At 44.9% G+C, this 24,253-nt stretch overlaps 1 protein-coding gene across 2 annotated transcripts in view; it reads left to right on the top strand.

The window, feature by feature from the left end:
* CYP2R1 (cytochrome P450 family 2 subfamily R member 1) overlaps positions 1–23,601 on the top strand; it is a 43,725-nt gene extending 20,124 nt beyond the window's left edge. For both annotated transcript variants that reach the window (XM_006126301.4, XM_075928023.1), the window contains 3 exons: positions 4,807–5,439; positions 12,054–12,383; positions 12,610–23,601. In XM_006126301.4, the coding sequence (XP_006126363.2) occupies positions 4,807–5,439; positions 12,054–12,383; positions 12,610–12,785 (1,139 nt within the window). In that variant the 3' untranslated portion in view covers positions 12,786–23,601. The remainder of the gene's footprint in view (positions 1–4,806; positions 5,440–12,053; positions 12,384–12,609) is intronic.
* The last annotated feature ends 652 nt before the right edge of the window (positions 23,602–24,253 follow it).

Below are 24,253 nucleotides of genomic sequence, written 5' to 3'. Positions count from 1 at the left end.
CCTTCACACCAGTTAATTGCTATCATTAAGAGCTGTGTTTTAAAATGTGTGCCTGATTATATTTCACATTGCTATTTTCCAGCAAGCTTGAAACTATAAGGCCAAGAGTAATCCAATTCTATGACAGATTATGGAGAACTTGGAGTCAGGGACCTATTTTGGATGGAGGGGAGGGGGTGCATGCCCGGGGCTTTTGCAGATGGTGGGAGGGCCAGGGTAGGGCTTTGCCTTGACTGTGCTCCTGGCTGTCCCACTGCTCCAACAGTTGATAGGACTTGAACCCACCACTCTACACTCCTCAAGGGAATGCCCTATTCCCTACTATAAAGAAATATTTTAACAGTACCCATTAGTCAGATCTGCAGTGCCTGCATCAGCAATGTTTTAATTGTAAACATATGCAAAACAGTTTGGCCCTCATTCTATAATTTTACAAAGCACTATAGCTTGGATTAGGATTCTATAGTGGAATCTCTTTTCATTCTTTCTATCCTGCACATTCTGTTTCTCAAACAGGAAAATCCAAATGCTTCTGGTCCTGTTACTAGCATTTTATTCTTTTGGGATCTCTTATTTGCATTAGCTGCATTTTTGAAGTATCAGGCTGATGCTTTGGGATGTCTTATTTCTATCCTATTAGAAAGGACACTTCTTGCTTACATAATAAGTAATAGATAATATTAATACTCACCTCCTTCGTAAAACACTTTGAGCTCTACTGATGACAAGTTCTATATAAAAGCTAGATATTATATGTATAGTTTGTGCATCTCTGCAATGTTACTGTTACTCTTTACCCATTTGAAACATCCTTCAGCTTACTCATTCTGTAAGAGTGAGAATCTCGCCTAAGTAAGATCTTAAAGAAAGAAAAATTAATTAACCTTTTAATTCTGCTTCAGTGAAGATATACATATATCTTCCTTTCAAGGGCTACGTGTACACTGTAACACTATTTCGGGATACTGGAGTATCCCAAAATAGCTATCCTGTGTCTTCACAGAAAGACTGTTATTTGGGCTCGCTATTACAACATCCTCGGGGAATAAGGGATGTTTTGGAATAGTGGGTTATTTCGAAACAAAATTGAAATAAGACACACCATTTCGAGCTGTGGTGTAGTGTAGATACACCCGCAGTCTGAAGTCTTTTCTTCCTTTTCAGTCAGGAACTAAGTGGAAAGTTGCAAGGACAATAGAGTCCTAGGAGGTGTGTGACTACCAATATGGGGAGATTCATGCCTTCATCCACCACTAACCTTTACACTAAAAATTCCTTAAAGGACACATTGCATGATCAATTGTTTGCAGCCGGATTTGATTCAATCCCACAGACAGAGACAAACACCTACAAGATCTTTATCAGGCATTCTTAAAACTTAAATACCCACCTAAGGAAGTAAAGAAACAGAATGACAGAGCCAGACCAGTACCTAAGAACTGTTTCTTCAAGACAAGCCCAACAAGGAGCTTCCTAACCATCAGGGTGGCTAAAATAAATTGCCTAGGGAGGCTGTGGAATCTCCATCACTGGAGATTTTAAGAGCTGTCTAGCCAACCTGCTATCAGGGATGATCTAGACAGTCCTTGGTCTTGCTGTGAGGGCAGGAGACTGGACTCGATGACCTCTCAAGGTACCTTCCAGTTCTAGTATTCTGTGATTCTATGATTCTAAGGAAAATTACAGAACACCACTAGTCATTGCCTACAGCCCACAGCTTAAACCCCTCCAGCACATCATTGACAATCTATGATGTATCCTGGAAAAGGATCCCTCTCACAGGCCTTGGGAGACAGGCCAATTCTTGCCTACAGATAACCCCCTAACTGGAGCAAATTCTTTCCAGCAACCATACATCACACCTCAGATACACTCACCCAGGAACCTATCCCTGCAATAAATCCCATTGCTAACTCTGTCACACATCTATACAACTGACACCACATAAGCCACAACATCAGAGGTTGTACAACTGCACATTCTTTAATGTGATATATGCCCTCAAGTGCCAGCAATGCCCCTCTGCCATGTATATTGGATAAATGGACCCAAGTGAGGTAACACACATGAACCTGTAGGGGAACATTTTAACCTGCCTGGGTACTCAATCGTGGATTTAAATATAGACATTTTTCTACAAAGGAATTTCACAAACCAATTACAGAGAGAGTGCAAGTGAAATTGGCCTTTACTTGCAAATACAAATTTGACACTGTTTCCCTTGGCCTGAACAAAGACATTAACTGGCTGGCCCATTATAAAACCAGCCTTCCTCACATTTAACATTTCATTGACATCAAAAGTTGAGTATGGGACACTTCCAGCCCAGTTAGTTAGCCTCATTAGCACTGGCACTAAAATTGATAGGTACTTCCCCCCTCTCAGTCTGTGGTAAAGTCTGCTCTTCCCACCTCCCTTTTTCACCACTCAAGCTCATCTGAAGAAGTGGGCTGTGCCCATGAAACCATCTATATCAATATTTCTTAAAGTGTGTTCTGAGGCACAGAGATGTGCCACGGAGAACAGAGTTCAAACTGGCAATGCCTGCTCTCCTGATAAAAGGGCAAACTGTTTGGTTTTTTTTTTTTTTTAAACAGCTTCTTTTCCCCCATCCTTCTTTACAATCAACCTACTATCATGAAAGTCACATGCTGAGTGTCTGTGCTGTACAGTCCTGGTTCAGCAATTCTGACCATATCCTGTTTACAGCCCCATTTTGGTTTTCACCAGTCTGGGTTACTACTTGCAGAGTGATCCCAACATCCTCCCAGTTATGAAACTTCCCAAAATCACAGACAATTTAGTAATATAGTTCATTTGCTTCTTTAAGGAAACAGAACACACCAGTTTGTTACATTAAAAAATTGGAGCTGACATTCACTTTAGCAAAAACACAGGCACCATTGGTTCAGATAAATAATTTTGAACAGATTTTAAGCATTCCATTTTGTCAGGAAATGGGTGAGAGAGGCAGGTCACGTGAAGTTAGCCTGTTGTCCAGGATACTGGACTAGATGGACCATTGGTCTGATCCTGTATGGCTATTCTTATGTTCTAAGCAAGTTCAAGAATAAGAGATGAGATTAAATATGGCCATAATAAAAAAAAAAGTGAAAATAAATTTCTAAAACTTATTTTAGTAAGTTTTGGTTGAAGGCTTTGTTCAAGAAGGCCTTTCTCATTTTCAGTCTTCTAGCAAGATGGTGACTTATTCTCTTGTTGGTCAGGATCTCTTCCCGAGGCCAGAGATCCTGGTGCATTTGTCATCTTAGAGGAAAGTGATAACTTGGTGTTCTCAGACCCTTTCTTTTATAATCCACTAAATTTCTGAAATGGATTCTCTTGAACAATTGAAAAGTTTATTCAAATTGTGGAGGGCGGCAACGTGGAGTTTGGTGGTAAAAGAAGTTCCAGGCTTTTTCTTCCCCCACCTGTGTTTGCTGAAATTCAAATTGTTCTGTTTCCTGTCATGTCCTCCCTCAGCTGTCTCAATGAACCGGTTTACTACTAAACATAAACTGTGATAAACACACATTCTTTTGTTTAAGGATAGACAACTTTTTCCTTAGCAGAGCAGTCTGGTTTTACACATTTGCGAATATCATCCTACAGAAGGGATTCATCACTTTACATGTAATGTTGCTATATAAATTTCACCATAATATTATTGACCAGCAATTTATTTGTTTTCAAATGATTCCTCACAAGGATTATTATTGCAGTGTTGTGTAGGGTAGGGGCAGGCAAGATGCAGCCTGGAGGCTAGATCTCGCCGACCAGGCCTTTTAATCTGACACGACCTTTCAGTACGAAGCAGCACTGCTCAAAGCAACTAGCTGCTCCCTGTGGCTCTCTGTGTTCTGGAGTAAGGGGGAGAGGCTTTGCACATTGTCCCTGACCCCAGCAAAATCTCTCAGCTCCTATTGGCTGGGAACTGGTCAATGGGAGCTGAGAGATTCTGCTGGGAGCAGGGGACAGGATGCAAAGCCTCCCACCCTGCAGCGCTGAGAGCTGCATGGAACAGCCACCTGTGGGCTGCTAGCAAGCAGGGAAGTCTGCTTGAGAGTGCTGTTGGCTGGGAGCGGCTTAGGTAACTATATCCAGCCAGAGGCTGCCTCTGGCATCTCACCTCCTCCCTCGCAGACCCTAAACCTCCTCCTATTCCCATCCCCAGGCCACAATCCTCTCCTGCACCCCAGCACTCTGTTTCCCATGTTACAATTCCCTCCTAGACTGTGCACCAAATCCTACATCTCTCCCCCAGGCCAAAATCCTCCCCCGTGCCCATACCCCTCTCCCAGATCCTGCATCCCAATTCCCTGCCCCATGTCACAACCCTCTCCTTCACCCAAACTCCCTCTCAGACCCCATATTCTCTCCTGTTCCCCAGCCCCTTACCACAAACTCTTCCTTCTGCACCTAACCTCTTTCCCATATCCCACACTTCCTCCATGGAAAAGTGCAGCCCTTGACTACTTACCAAAATCTTGGAGTTGCCCCATATCAAAATTTATTGCCCACCCCAGTGCAGGGTATGTTTTCAAATGCTACTCCATGAAGTATATTATAGTCATATGTAGCATATGAACACATGGGTGCTTTGGGTAATAACACTCATGTATATTAATGAGGGACTAGACTTCTGAGTCTTTCTTGCATTGGACCGAACGTTACTACTAAGCAAGAAACTGGGACATGTCTATTTATGAATTTACTATTAGAATGGACAGTTCTCAGAGTTTTGTTATCCATTGAATAGAGCTATGCATAACAAACATAAAATACTGTTTAAAAATGTATTTTCAGGTTTATTGAACTCCAGATACGGTAGAGGTTGGACAGAGCATCGTAAATTAGCTGTAAACAGCTTTCGTTGTTTTGGATATGGTCAAAAGTCCTTCGAACACAAAATTTCAGAAGAATCCATGTTTTTTCTTGATGCCATTGATACATACAAAGGCAGACCTTTTGATCTTAAGCACTTGATAACAAATGCAGTCGCAAACATTACTAATTTGATTGTCTTTGGAGAACGTTTTACATATGAAGACACTGAATTTCAGCACATGATAGAGATATTCAGTGAAAACATTGAATTGGTTGCTAGTGCTTCTGTGTTCTTGTATAATTCTTTTCCTTGGATTGGCATATTACCCTTTGGAAAGCACCAACAACTGTTTAAGAATGCAGCTGAAGTCTATAACTTTTTGCGTGAACTTATTGAGCGCGTCTCTAAAGACAGGAAGCCCGAGTCACCTCGACATTTCATTGATGCATATTTAGATGAAATAGATCAAAGTGAAAATGATCCAGAGTCTACATATTCAACCAAAAATTTAATTTTCTCTGTTGGAGAACTTATTATAGCTGGAACAGAAACCACAACAAATGTTTTAAGATGGGCAGTGTTGTTTATGGCTCTTTATCCAAACATTCAAGGTAAGAATTTTTGCCATTTTTGAGGCACTGATAGTGTAGGTCCTGTGGTGTGAATCTAGAATGCATTTTAAAAAGTTGTGTTGGAGTTGCTAATACTAATCCTTACTAAAAATAAAAGTGTGTGTGTATAACTACATTATGTCCCTTTCTAAATATGTTGTAGATATGTCAGTATTTTATCTGCAGCTAAAATGGGTATCAAATTAACATTAGGATAATATTTAAGGTGTTTTTTTTAAAACAATTCAATGAACTTTTTTGTTTAAATAAAGGAAAGATTTACCTTTATGGATAGGCTGAATAATATGACGACTCAGAATACTGGCTGGCAGAAAAACACAAACATCAGCAAAAAAGTGTAAATCAGATTTTGGGTAACTGTTTTTAAACCATTTTTAATCCTTAAGTGTATCAATCCATAACAGCTTTATGTACTGTGTGTGTGTATATATATATATATATATATATATATATATATATATATATATATATATATATATATATATATATATATATGTATATGTATATATATATATATATATATTGATTGATTGATAGGGAAAAAAGACAATATGAGCATTTTAAAACATAACCAGTAATATCTTACACACACCATATAGGCCTTACAAAAAGTAACATCCTTATTCCCTTTAACATTTCATCTTCCTCAAAACATCATCTTCCAACAGAAACTAGTGTGACAAGGTGTCAAGGGGGCAAGCCCTCACTGTGCCTCAGTCTGTCCTCATCTAGCCCCTCTCAGGGCAAGTTACAGTCTGTATGGGTTGCTCATCATTGGCATTGGGTTGTCTCCACTGTCCTGCTTACCTAGCCAGCTTCATGATCCACCTGCAAACCAGGGCTTTGTCTCCACCCCCTAGCCAGGGGGACTCTTGGCTTCTCTATTTTTAGCTGACAGCTGGGCTCTCCCTCACCCTAATGGCTTCAGCTGGCTGCTCTGTTACCAGCCCTAGCTCAGGGTCTGAGTCCTGGTCTTAAAGGGCCAGTGCAGGGCAGGCACCCTGTCACACAGGGTCAGATCTGAAGGTTACAAAAAAGTATTGTGGAGGAAGTATATAAGTCTTAGACCGAGGAGATCTCTGTTCCCAGGGTAACTGGGAGGGCTGATCTAGAACCAGCAGAGGCAATCAGACAGCTGAACCCTTGGGGCTAATTGACCACACCTGCAGAATCAGGGCAGCCTGAGCTAATTAGGAAAACTAGTTGAGACTGGCTATAAAAGGAGCTTGCCCCCCCCACCCCCAGTTGGTGGTGGTGGGTGTGTGTAGCTAAGAGGAGGGAGGAAAATGTTGCCGGGAGTAGGAGGAAAATAGACAGTAAGTGGGCATTAGGAAGATGAACCAGGGAGAAGGAAGGTGCTGGGGAAGGTGTGAGGAAGTATCCTGAGGTTTTGGAGATATCATGTAGCAGGTGTCGGGGACTCACAAAGGCAGCTGCTATTACAAGTTCTTGGGCTGTAACCTGGAGTAGAGGGTGGGTCTAGGTTCCCCCCAACACCCACTTCCCCATTCCCACTCAGGGAAAAAGGGCTTTGGAGTTTATTCTCTGCTTTTATCATATGCTGGCTAATGATGAAAAGAGTTTAACAGCAAACTAGCACACTAGGCATGGTGCCTAAAATTGAGGGCTGCTTTGAGCCTCTGAGGCAAGCAAATCCACCAGAAATTGCAGGACCCACCGAGTTTAAGTAGGAACTTTGTTTCATGAGTCACTTCTTGGAGTTGTGTGTCTCACCCAGATCATTCAGGAGGAACTGTACTTTTAAAACACAAAGCGATCCCTCTTGCCTAAAATTCTCCGGTGGTTTCAATTTCTTTTAGCTCTTGGGAGAAAAATAAGTTCAAGATTCAAGATAAGATTTTTTTAGATAGTAGAAAATAATATTAATACCTTGCATTTACGTAGACATTTTCCATGTGAAGATCAATATATCGAAAATACCAGTTTACAAGAAAAATGCACTAAGGTTCTGGTCTGATCTATCTGTTGCATTTTTTTGGGATGGGAAAGATTAGTTCTTTGGGTGATGTCCCTGTGGGAGCTGTTGGTGATGGGTGGTCCCCGGAGCCACAGTTCAGAGCTTTTCTTAGCAGTTGACAGTTGGGCTGTGCATGCACAAGAGGTGCTTCACACCACTGACAGTTTGACACCTTGCACAGCAGCCCAACTCCCCCCCTTCAGTTCCTCTTCAACAGCCCTCAGTCACAAATGGAGCTCTAACTTCTCTCGCCTCAGGAGTTTTGTCTATTCACCATACTTGTTACTTAATTGCTTTGCATTATGGACTATTGCCCTTAATTAACTACTAGTTACAACTTCAAAGAATGAATGGCAAAGAGAAAGAACAGGCTGTCCTAGCCTCCGTCCTGACAGACTGCCACAGCGGCGGCAACTTTAATCTCTCAGACTCTGCTTCACTCTCTCAGCTGGGGCTCTTAAAAAAAAATCAGAGAGAGTGAGAAAAGGAGAAAAGTCTTCCACTATTTGATCTGAGGAAGTGGGTCTGGCCCACGAAAGCTCATCATCTAATAAACCATCTTGTTAGTCTTTAAAGTGCTACATAGTCCTGCATTTTGCTTCAAAAGGAGAATAAGGCAGCCTGAGATTCAATATCTCTCAGCATGCCCACCCCTGTGGGTTTTAAGAAATGTTTAAAATGTAATGAGCCCATGACAGCCTCTGATGGGCATGAGGTATGTATAAGGGGCTTGGGGGAAGCCCACTTCCCCCCCGCCCCAAATGCGACCATTGCAAGAGCCTCACGGCCAGAGCCAGGAAGGCCCGTGAAATGTGGCTCCAAATGATTTTATTTGAAAGGGCGCTGCAACCATTGGATAAGACCGAACCACTGGCAAAGCATGGAGACTTGAAATGCAGGTTTGCGTCTCCATTGCCCCATAAACAGAGCAGGGTAACAGTCTCTCTGGCAAGATCACTGCTGGCAAAGCCATCCCCCAGGCTAACCGCTGGAGACACCTTACACACAGCAGCAAAGTCCACCGCCACAGTTGCAACCCACACTAGCTCGGAGCTGGGGCGCATGTCAACGGCACCACACAGGTTGTGCAGGTAGATCATAGCACCGCTGCAGCCGGCACTGCAGCATTCAGTGCTGAGGAAGAGTGCGGAACTGCCTGCTAAGTGGCCCCACAAATCCTCGGCACCGCCTCCTCCTAAGCCATCATCTGCAGAGAAGCCCTCCCCACTGAAGGCTTTAACATAGACAAGGCAGCATAACAGCACAGTTCAAACTGAAGCCAATTTCACCTTAACAGCGGAAACCTACAGCAGTCAGCTGAGCTCCTCCCCCATATCAAAGGGTCCTCCACAGCTAGCTGATTCTTCCAGGTTCACCCTCACATGGCACTAGACCCCTGCTGACACAGAGGAATGTTGCAGTTACTGAACATAATCAGGGGAGTGTTTTCTCCTCTCAACATTCATCCCTAACTACATCTTGTCAATTTCAGCAGTACCATGAAAGACCAATTATTCTCATTGGTACTTGGAATGGCAGTATTCTCCTCCCTAATGCCCTCCCTGGTGGACACAGAGGGACTGTTAGGAGCCATGCAGACACCATCCAAGGAGCACAATTGTCTCACCTAGGAGACTCCCATCAGCCTCTCCATCTCACACCCTCCCACCTTTTCTGGACTCGGAAGAAGATGAGGATGGTCAAATTTCTGACAGGGAGAGTGTCACACAAGACCAACCGACATTGGAGGCTAATTCGTCCCCACCCCTCGAGGACGGTGTAGTACTAGAAACATCAAACTTTTAAAAGAGTAGCTACCAGCCAGAAGGTTCAACTCCAAGAAGTAAAAGAGAAACAACATCGCCTCCTAAAGAACATTCGCCCATTCTCTCAAAGAAGGATCACTCTTCCTATTGATGAGGCAATAATGGAGGTATCCGAAAACATTTGGTAAACACCCACCTCCATCCAATCAACATGTAAGAAAGTGAACATAAAGTACTTTGTTCCCTCCCCCACCCCAAGGACCTGGATTTCCTTTTTTCCCATCCCCAGCCAAACTACTGATGGTGGATGCAGTGAACCAATGCTGCTCAGATCCAATCTGCGAGGAATGACAAAGAGTACAAGAAGCTAGACATCTTTGGCGGGAAGACCTACTCATCAGCCACATTGCAGCATAGAATAGCAAACTATTCTGCACTGCTAGCTAACCATGACTTCGACAATTACTCTAAGCTGGCTGAACTCATGGAACATCTGCCTGACTCCAAGAGGCCCATTCCCAGGGCAATCATCCATGAGGGACACACTGTCACCTGTACTGTTCTACTAGCAGCCATAGATGTTCCTGACACAGCAGCCAGAGCAACGACCACAGCGGTCGTGATGAGGAGAGCCTCATGGTTATGCAGCAGGGTTGCTGAAAGAGCTACAGATGAAAGTGGAAGACCTCCTTTTCGATAAACAAAAGCTGTTTGCAGCGAACACAGATGAGATCCTGCATAGCAGCAAGGACTCTTGCACCACGCTTCGTACCCTTGGCATGTATGCACCACCATACCAAAGAAAGAGGTACACTGCCTACAACAGAAATAGGGACAGCTATTAGAACCGCCCTCATCAAAGGCCATATGAGTACAACTGATACATGCAGCGGCCCCAGAGGGAGCGCCCACCTCAGGCACGCTCCTCCGGATCACAGACCACCAAATAGTAGATTTGAGGAATTGATCAAGGGTTTGCCTGACCTCCCTAACCATCCGGTGTCAGTAAGCAGGCAACACATCTTTACCCACAGATTACGTCCCTTTTTCCTGCATTGGGACTCGGTAACATCAGATCGGTGAGTCCAAGAGATCATCCACACGGGATACTCCATTCTCCTCACGTCCCTTCCCCGCATTTCCCCTCCTCCCTCGTCCCTCTTCAGGGACCCCTCTCACGAGACTCTTCTTAGGCAAGAAATTAACTGCCTCCTCCAGATAGGCGTAGTAGAGAGGTATCCTGTCTGCTGACAGTGGTCAGCACCAGGTGCCCCAGAGAGGGTGGACCGAAGACAGTGATCAAGCAATTTGTCTCCTGCCATCCCTCTCCAGCCTCTGACAAACAAGGGCCAAGGACACCATTTTATCCTCTGGCTAATAGCCTTTTATGGACCTAGCCTTTTATGGACCTAACCTCCATGAAATTATCTAGCTTCTCTTTAAACTCTATTATAGTCCTAGCCTTCACAGCCTCCTCTGGCAAGGAGTTCCACAGGTGTTGACTACATGCTGTGTGAAGAAGAACTTTCGCTTATTAGTTTTAAACCTGCTACCCATTAATTTCATTTGGTGTCCTCTAGTTCTTCTATTTAGGGAACTAATAACTTTTCTTTATCGGCCCTCTCCACACCACTCATGATTTTATAGACCTCTATCATATCCCCCCCCAGTCTCCTCTTTTCTAAACTGAAAAGTCCCAGTCTCTTTAACCTCTCCTCATATGGGACCCATTCCAAACCCCTAATCATTTTAGTTGCCCTTTTCTGAACCCTTTCCAAGGCCAAAATATCTTTTTTGAGGTGAGGAGACCACATCTGTACACAGTATTCAAGATGTGGGTGTACCATAGTTTTATACAGGGGCAGCAAGATATTCTGGGTCTTATTTTCTATCCCTTTCTTAATAATTCCTAGCATCCTATTTGCCTTTTTGACCACCGCTGCACACTGCGTGGAAGTTTTCAGAGAACTGTCCACAATAACGCCAAGATCTCTTTCCTGATTTGTCGTAGCCAAATTAGCCCCCATCATACTGTACGTATAGTTGGGGTTATTTTTCCCAATGTGCATTACTTTACACTTATCCACATTAAATTTCATTTGCCATTTTGTTGCCCAATCACTCAGTTTGGTGAGATCTTCTTGGAGTCCCTCACAGTCTGCTTTCCTACATCAGGAAAAAAGAATAAAGAAGTTGTTACCCTGTTGAACAAACGCTTATGCAATTTTTCAGTGAGAAAGTTGGTGTAAAGGATCTTATTTTTTTTTTATTTTTAAAAGAAAGCTTGACAAGTGAATAATTTAATGTATATCCCCCCAAAATCCAGAAACCAGCCAACATTGATACTTTTACCATAGTATGCCTATTTCAGGATTCTTAAAATAGTGGGTAATTTTATACAACATATATAATGTACTACTTTGGGATAATTAGATTAAAAATTAAGTAGTTCTTAAATCTGAATTTGTTATATATAGTCTGCTCTTGTGTTTGATTTTTTTCTTTTTGTAGCTAATATACCTCACTTTAGCTATGTAGAAAGTGATGTTCATTATTCCAGTTCTGATGAGCTCCTTGAGTGAGGGAACTTACTGAATAAGGAAAATCATAGGAATCGACATTTGTTATGAAATTTCCATTTATTTGAAGCTTGAAAAAACTGTCAGTAGCAGAATGAGAGAACAGGAGGAAATTAAATATTGAAAATATCTACCATACCTGCTTATTAGGTGCTGTATTAAGTAGTAACACTTTTCATGTTTTAAAACAAATAATTTATGTATTTATTCTTTATAATTGAATTTTCAAGTATTGCGCAATAAACTGAAGGGTTTTTTTTCCCCTAACAGGGCAAGTTCATAAAGAAATTGATTTAGTCGTGGGCCCAAACAAAACACCTTCTTTAGAAGATAAATGCAAAATGCCTTACACTGAAGCCGTTCTACATGAAATTTTAAGGTTCTGTAATATAGCTCCATTAGGTATTTTCCATGCAACTTCTAAGGATACAGTTTTGCGTGGTTATTCTATTCCTGAAGGCACTACAATAATTACAAACCTCTATTCTGTACACTTTGATGAAAAGTATTGGAGTAACCCAGAAGTGTTTTATCCTGAACGATTTTTGGACAGCAGTGGGCAGTTTATCAAGAAAGATGCATTCGTTCCTTTTTCACTTGGTAAGAGCTCATGCCTATCACACAGCTATATACAACAGTGTTAAGTGATCCACAGTTAGATAACATGATGTAGAAAAAGATACACATCATTTCTTATAATCTGATGCAGTGTTGTGTCCAAACAGCTCCACTTAGATTTGAAGCATAAATTAACTATTCTTATTAAAAATGGAAGGGCATATGTCATTATTGTAATTTTAAAGATATATATATCTTTTTCATTCAGGAAGAAGACATTGTCTTGGAGAACAACTGGCCAGGATGGAAATGTTTTTGTTTTTTACTTCATTACTTCAACGCTTTCACCTGCATTTTCCACATGCATTGATTCCAAATCTGAAGCCAAAATTAGGCATGACATTACAACCAGAGCCATATCTCATCTGTGCTGAAAGACGTTAAAGCAGATGGGCTAAACTCTCTGCTGCCGTAAATTGGAATAGCTCCACTGAATAAATGGAACTGCACCAATTTACAGCAGCTGAGTATCTGGCCTCATCTTTTATTTATGACTATCTTGCAGGGGTGACAGACTTGCATAATTTTTGGTGGTACCCAGAACTGGTCCTAGTCCTACACTTCTGTCTAAGGCTCTGGGAAGGAGTTTGGGTGCAGGAGGGATGAGGAGTTGGGTTGGGGAGGGGAGTTTGGTTGCAGTATCAGATGAGGGAGGTGGTGCTTACCTGGGATAGCTCCCATAAGTTACCTGCACCCAACTCTGGCAGTTGCTCCTAGGCAGGGGAGGGGGCAGTGGTCTCCATGTGCTGCTGCCCATAGGCACCATCCCCACAGCTTCCGTTACATGCGTGCGAGCGTGGGGAGGGTGCAGCGCATGGAGACACCACCCCAAACCCAGGGGCTGCAGGAATATGCTTTGGATTCAGAAGCAGCACAGAGCAGGCAGGCAGGAAGACACATTAGCTTTGCTGTGATGGTGGTGGTTGTGGTTGTGGTGGGCACTAGATCCTTTTAAATTGCCTAGGTGGACCAAGCAGGGCTGGGGATACACCTGGGGGAGGTGTGAGGGTGGCAGGTGGGACTGAGGGAGAGGGCCAGTCCTGAACTTAGATGCAGCCAGGCCCCCATGCTCTCATATTGGTGGAGCATGGCCACCACAGGCCCATGAAATTCACCACCCCTGCTATCTTGTTCATAGTCTTTCCAAAAGAACAAGAATTCTCCTTTGAGAGGTGCGTCCCAGTGCCTTTGATCAGAGATTTTCTTAGCAGTTCCCCTGCCCCGCCCTCAAGGCAGTGTGCAGGCTCTGCCTGCCTGACAAGCTATCAGTCGATAAATAGCACACACTCAATCCAGGCTTGTCAGTTCCATCTCTACCCTCCCTGGCCAGAGACAGAGTACAGCAGTCATGCTGCCTACCTCAGCAACATAGCTACTGTCTCCAAAATAGCACTCCTCATTAAAACAGCCATTCTGCAGCCTGCCCAAACTATATGGCAGACACCTGCATCCATTGCACCCACAAGCAGGCACATGGACTGGAAATACTTCATTCCCTCTATGGACACCAAATTCCTCTTCACACACCCTGGTCCTATCTTGCTAGTCATGAAAACAGCTAACCAGAACAAGCAACAGCAACAATTCAAGACCACCCCATCCGACAAAGATGATAAAAGGATGGAGGCATTTGGGCATAAAGTATACTCCTTCACCTTGTCCCAAACACAACAGCACCATATATCCACCACATACCTACATGGCATCCAAAACATCTCTTACGCCTTTCCATAAAAATGGTCTTCTTGCTCACAGTCACCTTCTGGGGAGAACTCAGAGCTCTTGTGGCTGACCCTCCAGTTCTTCTTCGAGTAGTGTCCCCGTGGGTGCTCCACTCTAGGTGAAGGGTTGCCCTGAGCCGCAGATCGGAGCTTTGCAAAGCAGTTTCCCCCCCTGTTGAGCCACGCATGCCCAGAGGGCGTCTCGAGCCCCTCCCTTTCAGTTCCTCTTTAACCGCCCTCGTCAGCGGACGGAGCGAGCAGGAGCTCCCTCACAGTCTCTCAGACTGTAACTTCTATCAGTTATATTACATCGTTTTTTTCCCCCTGTTACTCCAAGTTAGCTTCCCTTGTTTTTCTCTTTAAAATAATAACAACAAAATATTTTTATAAGAAGAACGAAACTGACAGCAAAAATCCCCCCTCGGGGACTAGAACTCACCTCAGACCGGAGCTCCGGGTGAACCCGAGCTCTCTCTTTCCTGGCTCCTCAGCCAGAAAAACACATAAACAATATAAAAGAAAAGGAAAGGACTATAACAAGACTCATAAAAAAAATAATACACTGGAAATAACAAAATATGTCTGCCTCCTCAGGCTTTAAGAAATGCGAGCAGTGCCGCGAGCCTATGCCGGCTTCTGACGGCCATGCGAAATGTATTCGCTGCTTGGGGGAAACTCATTCACCCCACAGCTGCACGCACTGTGCTTCCCTCACGGCGAGAGCTAGAAAAGACAGAGAGCTCTGCCTGAGGATGATTTTGTTTGAAAAAGCCCTGCAGCCTGCAGAGCAGGGGGAGCCGCAGTATGAAGCCCCCCTGCCACCGAAACATACAAGCCACAGAGCCTCACCATCGCGCTCTCTCCCGCCTTCTTCCTCCCCTAAGACCCGGGGAGAGGGGCAAAGAAGTCCGGGGACCCCTGCTAACAAAGCAGAGGGGAAATCCTCGAGTTCAGCACCAAGACCGGTGCGCGCTGCTTCGGAGCCGTCCCGCGAACGCAAGGGGAACCCCGGGCGGAAAGAAAAGCCGGCGCCGTTTCAAACCGCGGCGCCGCTTCAAGCCCCGGCACCGCGAAAAGCTCTGGCGCCTCTTAAAGGGACGGCACCGCTTAAATCCTCCGCACCGCAGCAGAGCAAATCCCATTCACAGCCGGCACCGGCCGCGACCGTAGACCAGAGCTCTACACCGGCACCGGTAGCAGACAGCGAGAGGCGTCTTCCTGAGCCTCCTACAGAGCGCTCTAAGCCACCGTCTGACACTTATAGCAGACAACAACATTCATGCCTCCCTCCCATTCACTGCTCACCTGGGACATCCTTTGCAAGGCATTCTCCAGCCAGATCTATGTCCCAGTGTCCCTGCAAGACGCTCCCTTGCCAGATGATGACCGCCACACGACATTCTTCGCGACAAACGTCGCCAAAGGGGTCTCGCTCCTACTATCAGAGGGCTGGACCACAACAAAGCCAGTGGCACCCTTATTGGTCTTACCCGCCCCCACCTTACCCACCCCAATGGGGGCCCTGGGACTATTGGGACCCATACAGACACCGGTCCTCACCATCTCGAAGGGGTCTGCCTCATCCACAGGCCCTACCTCCCGCATCACACACAGAGCAGGAAGAGGAGGAGGAACGAATTTCAGACAATGAATCCGATATCCAATCGATAAACATCACACACCCAGATGACCTGAGTGCCCAACAGGACGATGCAGTTATACCATCAGATACGGTAGCGATTGACGACCTCAAACAGTTTCAAGAACTATTCAAGCGAGTAGCAACAAGTCAGCATGTCTCCCTACAAGAAGTGCAAAAGAAACAACATCACTTGTTGAAGAACCTGCATCCTACGCTGCATAGTAAAATTGCCCTGCCAATCGACGAGGCAATCATGGAAACATCTGAGGATCTGTGGAAGACACCCGCATCCATCCAACTCACTAACAAAAAGATTAACAGGAAATATTTCGTTTCACCAAAAGACAACGATTTCCTCTTTACACATCCACAAGCAAACTCCTTAGTGGTTGAATCTGCACAGCAAAGAGCGAAGGTACCGCAATACAAGAATGGCAATATGGACAAAGACCATAGAAAGCTAGACTTCTTTGGCAAAAAGATATATTCCTCTTCTACCCTACAACTAAGAATATCAAATTACTCTGCTCTCTTAGCGAATCATGACTTTGATAATTATTCGAAGTTGGGAGAACTGATACCATATCTCCCTGAGTCCAAGAGAGCTATCTTAAAAGCAATAGTCCACGAAGGCCATACCATCGCTCGCACTGCCCTCCAAACGGCAATGGATGTTGCTGACACAGCAGCTAGAACTACAGCTACAGTGATAGTCATGCGCAGAAATTCCTGGCTACAGTCATCTGGAGTTCCCCGAGAACTTCAGCCCAAAGTAGAAGACTTACCATTCGATAAACAAAAATTATTTGCAACTTCTACAGACGAAATGCTACATAACAGTAAGAACTCGAAGACCACACTTCGCACACTGGGCATGTACACACCGCCTTTCAAACGTAGACGATACACCCCATATAACACATACAATCGCTACAGATATGGGCAATACAACCGACCACAGAGACCCTATGAGGACACTAGGCCAAGACAACGACCTCAGAGAAAACGACCTAATCAAGGCTGCCCACCAACTACCCAGTCCTCGAAGCAGCAAATTTGAAGTGGTGGTCGGGGGTCTGCAATACCTCCCTCACGATCTAGCAACAACGCAACATGGCCATCTGTTTACCCACCGTTTGCGGCCGTTCCTCCCACAGTGGGAATCTATAACATCGGACCGCTGGGTTCTGGATACAATTCGAGTAGGATACACTATCCCATTTACCTCTACCCTTCCCCCTTCCCCGTCCCTTTTCAGGGACCCCTCTCATGAGGCTCTACTAAAACAAGAGATCGATCGACTCCTTTCTATCGGAGCCATAGAAAGAGTACCAGTAGAGTTTCACGGGAAAGGGTTTTACTCGAACTATTTCCTGATAGAGAAAAAAACGGGGGGTTGGAGGCCCATATTAGACCTCCGCAAACTGAACAGGTTTCTCAGGAAACAACACTTCAAAATGGTCACACTTACAACGATCATTCCTGCGCTAGATTAATGGGACTGGTTCGCAGCCCTCGACCTACAAGATGCATATTTCCATGTAACTATCCATCCGGCCCACAGACGCTATCTACGCTTTACTCTCGGCCCGGATCATTTTCAATACAATGTCCTCCCCTTCGGCCTCTCGTCAGCTCCGAGGGTATTTTCAAAGGTGCTAGCTGTTGTCGCTGCGTACCTCAGACGCCAAAATGTCATCATATTCCCCTACCTAGACGATTGCCTTTTAAAGGGCTCAAAACAGGCCGAAACCGCCTCCATGATCAGTACGACCACATCCCTCCTCAATCGTCTAGGCCTTCTACTCAACGAAAACAAATCAACACTGCACCCAGTTCAAAATATAGAATTCATTGGGGCACGTCTGGACTCAATCACAGCCCGAGCATACCTACCTCGACAACGCTTTATAATTATACAAGGAATTATAAGCGTAATGCTTACAACTCCTACCACTACAGCTCTTACTTGCCTCCGACTAATGGGCCACATGGCTTCCACCACCTACGTCGTCCACCATGCTCGTCTGCATTTCCGTTGCTTCCAACTCTGGATAGCAAGCGTGTACATACCGTCACGACACTCCCTCAACAAGACGGTGACTATTCCACCAGACGTTTTTGCATCCTTACGGTGGTGGACGATACCGAACAACCTCCTCACAGGTGTTCCATTCCAACAGATCGAACCCACTATACAGATTACCACAGATGCTTCCCTCCTTGGTTGGGGAGCACACATGAAGGATCAAGGGGTTCAGGGAAGGCGGTCCCCATCTGAGGCACGACTGCACATCAACCTCCTCGAACTGCGGGCAGTAAGGAATGCCTGCGCACACTTCGCCTCCAACATTGCCAATCAGACGGTCCGCATTCTAACGGACAACATCTGCACAATGTTCTATATAAACAGGCAGGGCGGAGCCCGCTCCCGCTCCCTATGTGCGGAAGCTATCCACCTGTGGAACTCGTGCATCCGCAACCATGTCACCCTGGTAGCATCCTACCTGCCCGGGGTGAACAACACCAGAGCAGATTCGCTCAGCCGCAACTTCACCTCGGATCACGAGTGGGAGTTACACACGGAGGTCGCAAACTCAATCTTCAACCTATGGGGATGGCCATCCATAGACCTCTTTGCATCTACCCAGAACGCCAAATGCCCCCAGTTCTGCTCACGCGCAGGACTTGGCAAACATTCCCTAGGGGATGCCTTTCTAATCAAATGGACAGCCCCCCTACACTATGCCTTCCCCCCCATACCGCTAATTCCAGAAACCTTACGCAAGATCTGCAGAGACGGAGCCCTAGTTATCCTAATAGCCCCGTCGTGGTCCCGCCAAACTTGGTACCCGTACCTGCACAGACTAGCGGTTCACCCTCCTTACCCGCTACCTCATCGTGTAGACCTGATATCTCAGAGCAATGGAACGATACTACACCCACAGCTCCACACCCTACACCTTCAGGCTTGGCTGCTCTCTGGTCCTCGGGGATAGAAAATCACTGTTCCCAGCAAGTGAAGGACATCCTCCTCCACAGTAGGAGACAGTCCACTTGAAAAACTTACCTGCAAAAATGGACACGATTCTCTCAATGGTGCCAGCGAACCAAGGTAGAACCCCGGATCGCCCCACTAAATATGATTTTGGACTACATTCTAGACCTTAAAGTGTCAGGACTGTCAATCTCTTCATTAAGAGTCCATCTTTCTGCAATAACAGCGTTCCATATCTTCATTGATGGCTTCTCCATATTTGCCCATCCTATCACTAAAAGATTTCTTAAAGGGCTCCAGAATGTATACCCACCCCATAAGGCACCACCCCCCTTATGGGACCTAAATCTTGTTCTCCACCAACTCACGAGACCTCCTTTCGAGCCTATGGCTACAGTACCACTCCCCTTTCTCTTTATGAAAGTCTGCTTCTTATTAGCTATCACGTCCGTCAGACGGGTGAGTGAAATTGGGGCATTAATGGCAGAACCCCCCTACACAGTTTTTACGAAGGATAGGGTCATACTTAGACCTCACCCAACATTCCTGCCAAAGGTCTGTATGGAATTCCATATCAATGAACCGATCGTACTACCTACCTTTTTCCCAAAACCACTTGCATCACAGAGGGACGCCACTCTGCATACCCTGGACATTCGGAGGGCTCTCGCCTTCTTCCTGGAAAGAACAAAACCATTTCGTAAATCCGAAAGGCTTTTTATATCCATCGCTGAACGTTCTAAAGGAACACCTCTATCATCACAACGAATCTCAAAATGGATCTCGACATGCATAGTCAAGTGTCATACCTTGGGCAATAAGCCACTACAGTGCCCACCAAGAGCGCATTCCACTCGAGCCACGGCCGCTTCTACAGCCTTTTTGAACAATGTCCCCTTAAGGGATATTTATCGAGCAGCAACGTGGTCTTCAGACCACACCTTTGCCAGACATTATGCAATCCTACCGCAACTTAGACATGACTCAGCAGTAGCTACAGCGGTGCTCTCTACCACCGCTAAACATTGACTCCGGCTCCCTCCAGCCATATATTGAATACTGCTTGGTAGTCACCTAGAGTGGAGCACCCACGGGGACACTACTCGAAGAAGAAAAGGGAGTTACTCACCTTGTGCAGTAACGAGTGTTCTTCGAGATGTGTGTCCCCGTGGGTGCTCCACGACCCTCCCTTCCTCCCCTCTGCACGGAGTCTAAATTACTCGGGCGGAGATGAGGAACTGAAAGGAAGGGGGTTGAGCCGCGCGCTGCAGAGGGCGGGAAGGGCTCGAGACGCCCTCTGGGCATGCGTGGCTCAACAGGGGGGGAAACTGCTTTGAAAAGCTCCGATCTGCGGCTCAGGGCAACCCTTCACCTAGAGTGGAGCACCCACGGGGACACACATCTCGAAGAACACTCGTTACTGCACAAGGTGAGTAACTCCCTTATACCACCTTCTGAAGAGATAGTCATGCTTTGCATGCGCCCTAAATTTCTACCCAAAGTACATTCTTCCTTCCATCCAAACTAACCAATTTGCTGACCAACGTTCTTCCCAAAACCACAGCTCAATGGTTTTGAGTCCACCATGCATACTCTAGATATGCGCAGGGCACTATCTAACCATTCTGAAGGACTCTGAAACTCTTTGTCTCCTCCATGCCACAATCTCAGGGAAATGCCATCTCCAAGCAAATGCTGTCTAAATGGATAGCTGACTGCATACACTTGTGCTACCAGCTCAGACAAGTCCAGCCTCCTGACCATCAGAGCACATTCTAAACGTTCTGTCTGTGACCACTGCCTTCCCATGCACTGTTCCCCTTGTCGACATATGCGAAACAACCACATGGGTGTCACATTTCATGTTTGCACAACACTATTCCCTGCTACAGGACACTACAGCTGACATTAGAATGGGCAGAGTCTTCCTGCCTGATCTGAAGCCCTTACTGTCCTAAGGAACATTGCTTATAGTCACCTGAGTAGAGCACCCACAGGGATATCTCTTGAAAGAGAAGAGGAGGTTACTCATTTGTGCAGTAACTGACATTCTTCAAGTTGAGTGTCCCTGTGGACGCTCCACTACCTGTCCTCCTCCCTTTTTCTTCAGATATGACACTTGTCTTGCTTGCATGGCCTTTTGCTTCCATCTAACAAGTAATTTGATCAGAGTCCATGAACAATGCAGCCTCCGTGTTTTACATCCGCAGGCAAGCCTGCTCTTTAGCCCTCTGCAGGGAGTCCCAGAAACTATAGGACTTCTGTATCAAACATAATAGCAACTTGGAAGCTTGTCACCTCCCAGGAACACAGAAACTCTCTCGTGTATCACTTGAGCTGAGACTTCTCACCATGAGTGGATGCTGCATGTGGAGGTGACCCGCAAGTGGGTTGCTCCCTGAATGAGTCTGTTCACAACCAGGCAGGGCCTAGGCCTGGGCTCTTTATCAGAAGCCTTCCTATTGTTTTGGGCAGGAGATCTTCTATATGCATTTCCTCTGATGCCACTCATCAACAGAGACCTGCAGAAAATCAAGAGACACAAGGACACAATCATCAAGATTGCCCACGAGTGGCCCCAGGAATATTTGTTTGGGACCTTGTCAAGTCTAATGGTGCTCCCCTATGGCCACTGCTGGCCCAGCCAGATCTCCTGTCCTGGGATCACGGGCATCTCCTACACCTTATCTCACATTTCTCCACCTCCTGACAGTGCTGTGTGGCTAAACCCAGAGGACCAGATATGTTTGGAGGGAGTCTGCCAAGTCCTCCTTGAGAGCAGGATCTCTTCGACCAGTCAGCTAGGTGGCTAAATGGGCAAGGTTCTTGTGTTGGGTGGCAGATTGAGGCATCTCCCCCTCTGATGCTACAGTCTAATCAGTCTTAGATTATCTGCTTTATTTGAAGAACCACGGTCTATCACATCCCTTGTCCAAAGTACACCTGGTGGCTATTTCCACCTTCCATTCTCCAGTTCAGGGTCACATATGAATCTACCTTACAGTAGCTTCATCTAGGTTGTATTTCCCTAGTTTGTTTATGAGACAGTCATGTGAGACAGTATCAAAAGCCTTACTAAAGCTAAGATATACCTTATCTGTCACTTCCCCCATCCTCAAAGCCTATTAGTCTGCCAAAGAAAGCTATCAGATTCATTTGACATAATTTGTTCTTGTTAAATCTATGCTGTTACTTTTTACCTTATTCTCTTCTAGATCAGAGATTCTCAAGTTTCATTGCCCTGTGACTAATGTTCCCTCTAGTCTTTTCCACCCATGTGCAGAATAAATGTTATGTGCACTAAGGCATACTTGAATGTGCACCACCAGTAGAAATAAAAACCTAGCTGGGGAGATTTGCTAATTTTACTCTCCCAAGAACAATGACAACTAGGCAAATGAATCATAGAAGTAGATTCCTGAAAACAAGGAAAACTGTTAGCTCAATTATAAAAGATTAGTGCAAATTCATAAGATATCACAATAATAAATTTTGACAGGCAAAAGGTGCAACAGTGAGGCAGAGATTTAATTAGTCCAAACAACATATTTGTCATCCCAACATGGGGCCTAAATAGTTACTCTGAAGCAAAGAAGCAATGTTTTCAATTAGATGACCCCACTGGACCTTCAAGAGGAATGGATTTTGGTTAGCTGGCTGAAATTAAGGGAATAGTGCTTTACTGCTGGGTGCAGGGGGAAGTGGTCAGCATAGGCACTGACTTCTTCCCTGGGAACCAAAAGGGCAGGGTAGCTTAAAAAGGGCCCTGAGCAGTGAAACCCCTTTAACAAGGAGCAGGCATTGTGTGGGTATTGCAGTCCTTTATAGGGGCCTGGGAAGGGATTGTTTCCTCATCACCAGAGTGGCCTATGTGGAGTGAGGTAGTTTTTTCCCACAACGTGTGTTGGGCTGAGGGACAGGTATCTAGAGAGGATACCAATCAAAATTCAGGGTTCAGGTAGGGCTTTGTTGATGTGTGGCATGATGGGGTTAGCTGTATATCACAACTAATTATGTAAGTGCATGGCAGACGTCTAGGCGAGGTATATAATGACCATATAAATAGTGTGGAAAGGGGCTTAGAAAGGAGGTGTTGGTTAGAGGAACAGATGGGGGTGTAAGGAGTGGTTGAGGCTCTTATGAATGGTACCGACCACCATTTCTTATAGCCCTCCTTAACCCTCTTATGGGAGACATAGTTGGTAAGTTCCCATCAATGAGCTGGCTGGGGACCTAAATGGGAGAAGGGGGGGAAGCTGATAGAAGCCTCCTGGTTAATTATTATTACTGTACAGTTATCTGCCAGGTTGACCCAAGCATCTAATCATAGAGTTGTGTCCTGATTAAAACCATATCAAATGTCTACTGTCTTTCTGTATAGCAGGACAATATAGCGACAATTTCAAATTTTGTTTTAATTATAGATGAAGTGAGCTGTAAATTGTTAAGCTCTGTTAACTTCTGAAAGAACATCTGCCATTTTTGAAGTATTTGTTAAAAAAAAATGTAAATCCCAATTTTGGGATAAGACATTTGCAAATTGTAATTACACCTTTCCTTTCCTATGCTAAAATAATAAAAGGTTTTTGTAATTGTGGGAGCTATCATCTAGGATGAAATGGGATTGGAATTTAGCATCAACATCTGTTCCAGTCCATCTCAACTTTTCCCAAAAGGACATTTATCACCCTACCACCACCTAAGAATTGCCAAACGAAGGAGTTTTTCTTTCTAAAAATTCTCTTCAGAGAAAGAGAGAATGAACAAGGGATGATGTACATTTAAAATGCTGTAACTTTTTCCCTACTATTCTTTACTTGCAATAAAAGGTTAAAAGGATTTTAAATGGGGTGTTTGTATATGAAATTCAAACCTTAAACACTGGACTATGATTATGCAATGTAACATTTTTCGCCTTTTTACTCCATCTACATTAATACAAGACACTGTCTGAAGGCACTGAGGGAACATATTGATCCCCTGCAGAGGATGCAGCATCCAGAAATGTTCCAGCCCTGTCCCATTTTTGCCAGTTTGCAGCCCTAAGTGGCTGCCCCTTTTTTCCTGCCTTAGTTACAGCCCTGCTTGAGCTCACTTAAAACCTCTTTTTGTAAATGAACTTGTTTTACTTTTAATCTAGATCTCACCAGTGCTGTATCAACTGAAGGGATTGTTGGTTCCAAGTAAAACAATAAACTGCTTTGGATCCCTTTAAAGGAGCCACAAATCTTATTTCTTCTGAGTTTTCCAGGAGAGGGCTGAACACTTAAGGACAGATGGTTTTGGAGAAATCTGGCACTGGAAGCATGTTGTGGTCACCTCGCAAAGCTGGTTGAGACCAATGTGGGGTTGTTTTCTCAGACAGCTGGGGTCAGAGCATTGGACAATGGGGCTGCTAAGCACTCAGACCCTCAAGAAATTACATGCTTCTCTGCTGGCTGTTGGTTTCTGGAAACATTGAAAAAGGTGAAGAAATATAGTCAATGGAAAC

Source organism: Pelodiscus sinensis, chromosome 4 (genome assembly GCF_049634645.1).
Source record: "Pelodiscus sinensis isolate JC-2024 chromosome 4, ASM4963464v1, whole genome shotgun sequence".
In the NCBI taxonomy this organism is placed as follows: Eukaryota; Metazoa; Chordata; order Testudines; family Trionychidae; genus Pelodiscus; species Pelodiscus sinensis.
The sequence above is the reverse complement of the archived record's forward strand: the minus strand, read 5'-3'. Positions and strand labels throughout refer to the sequence as shown.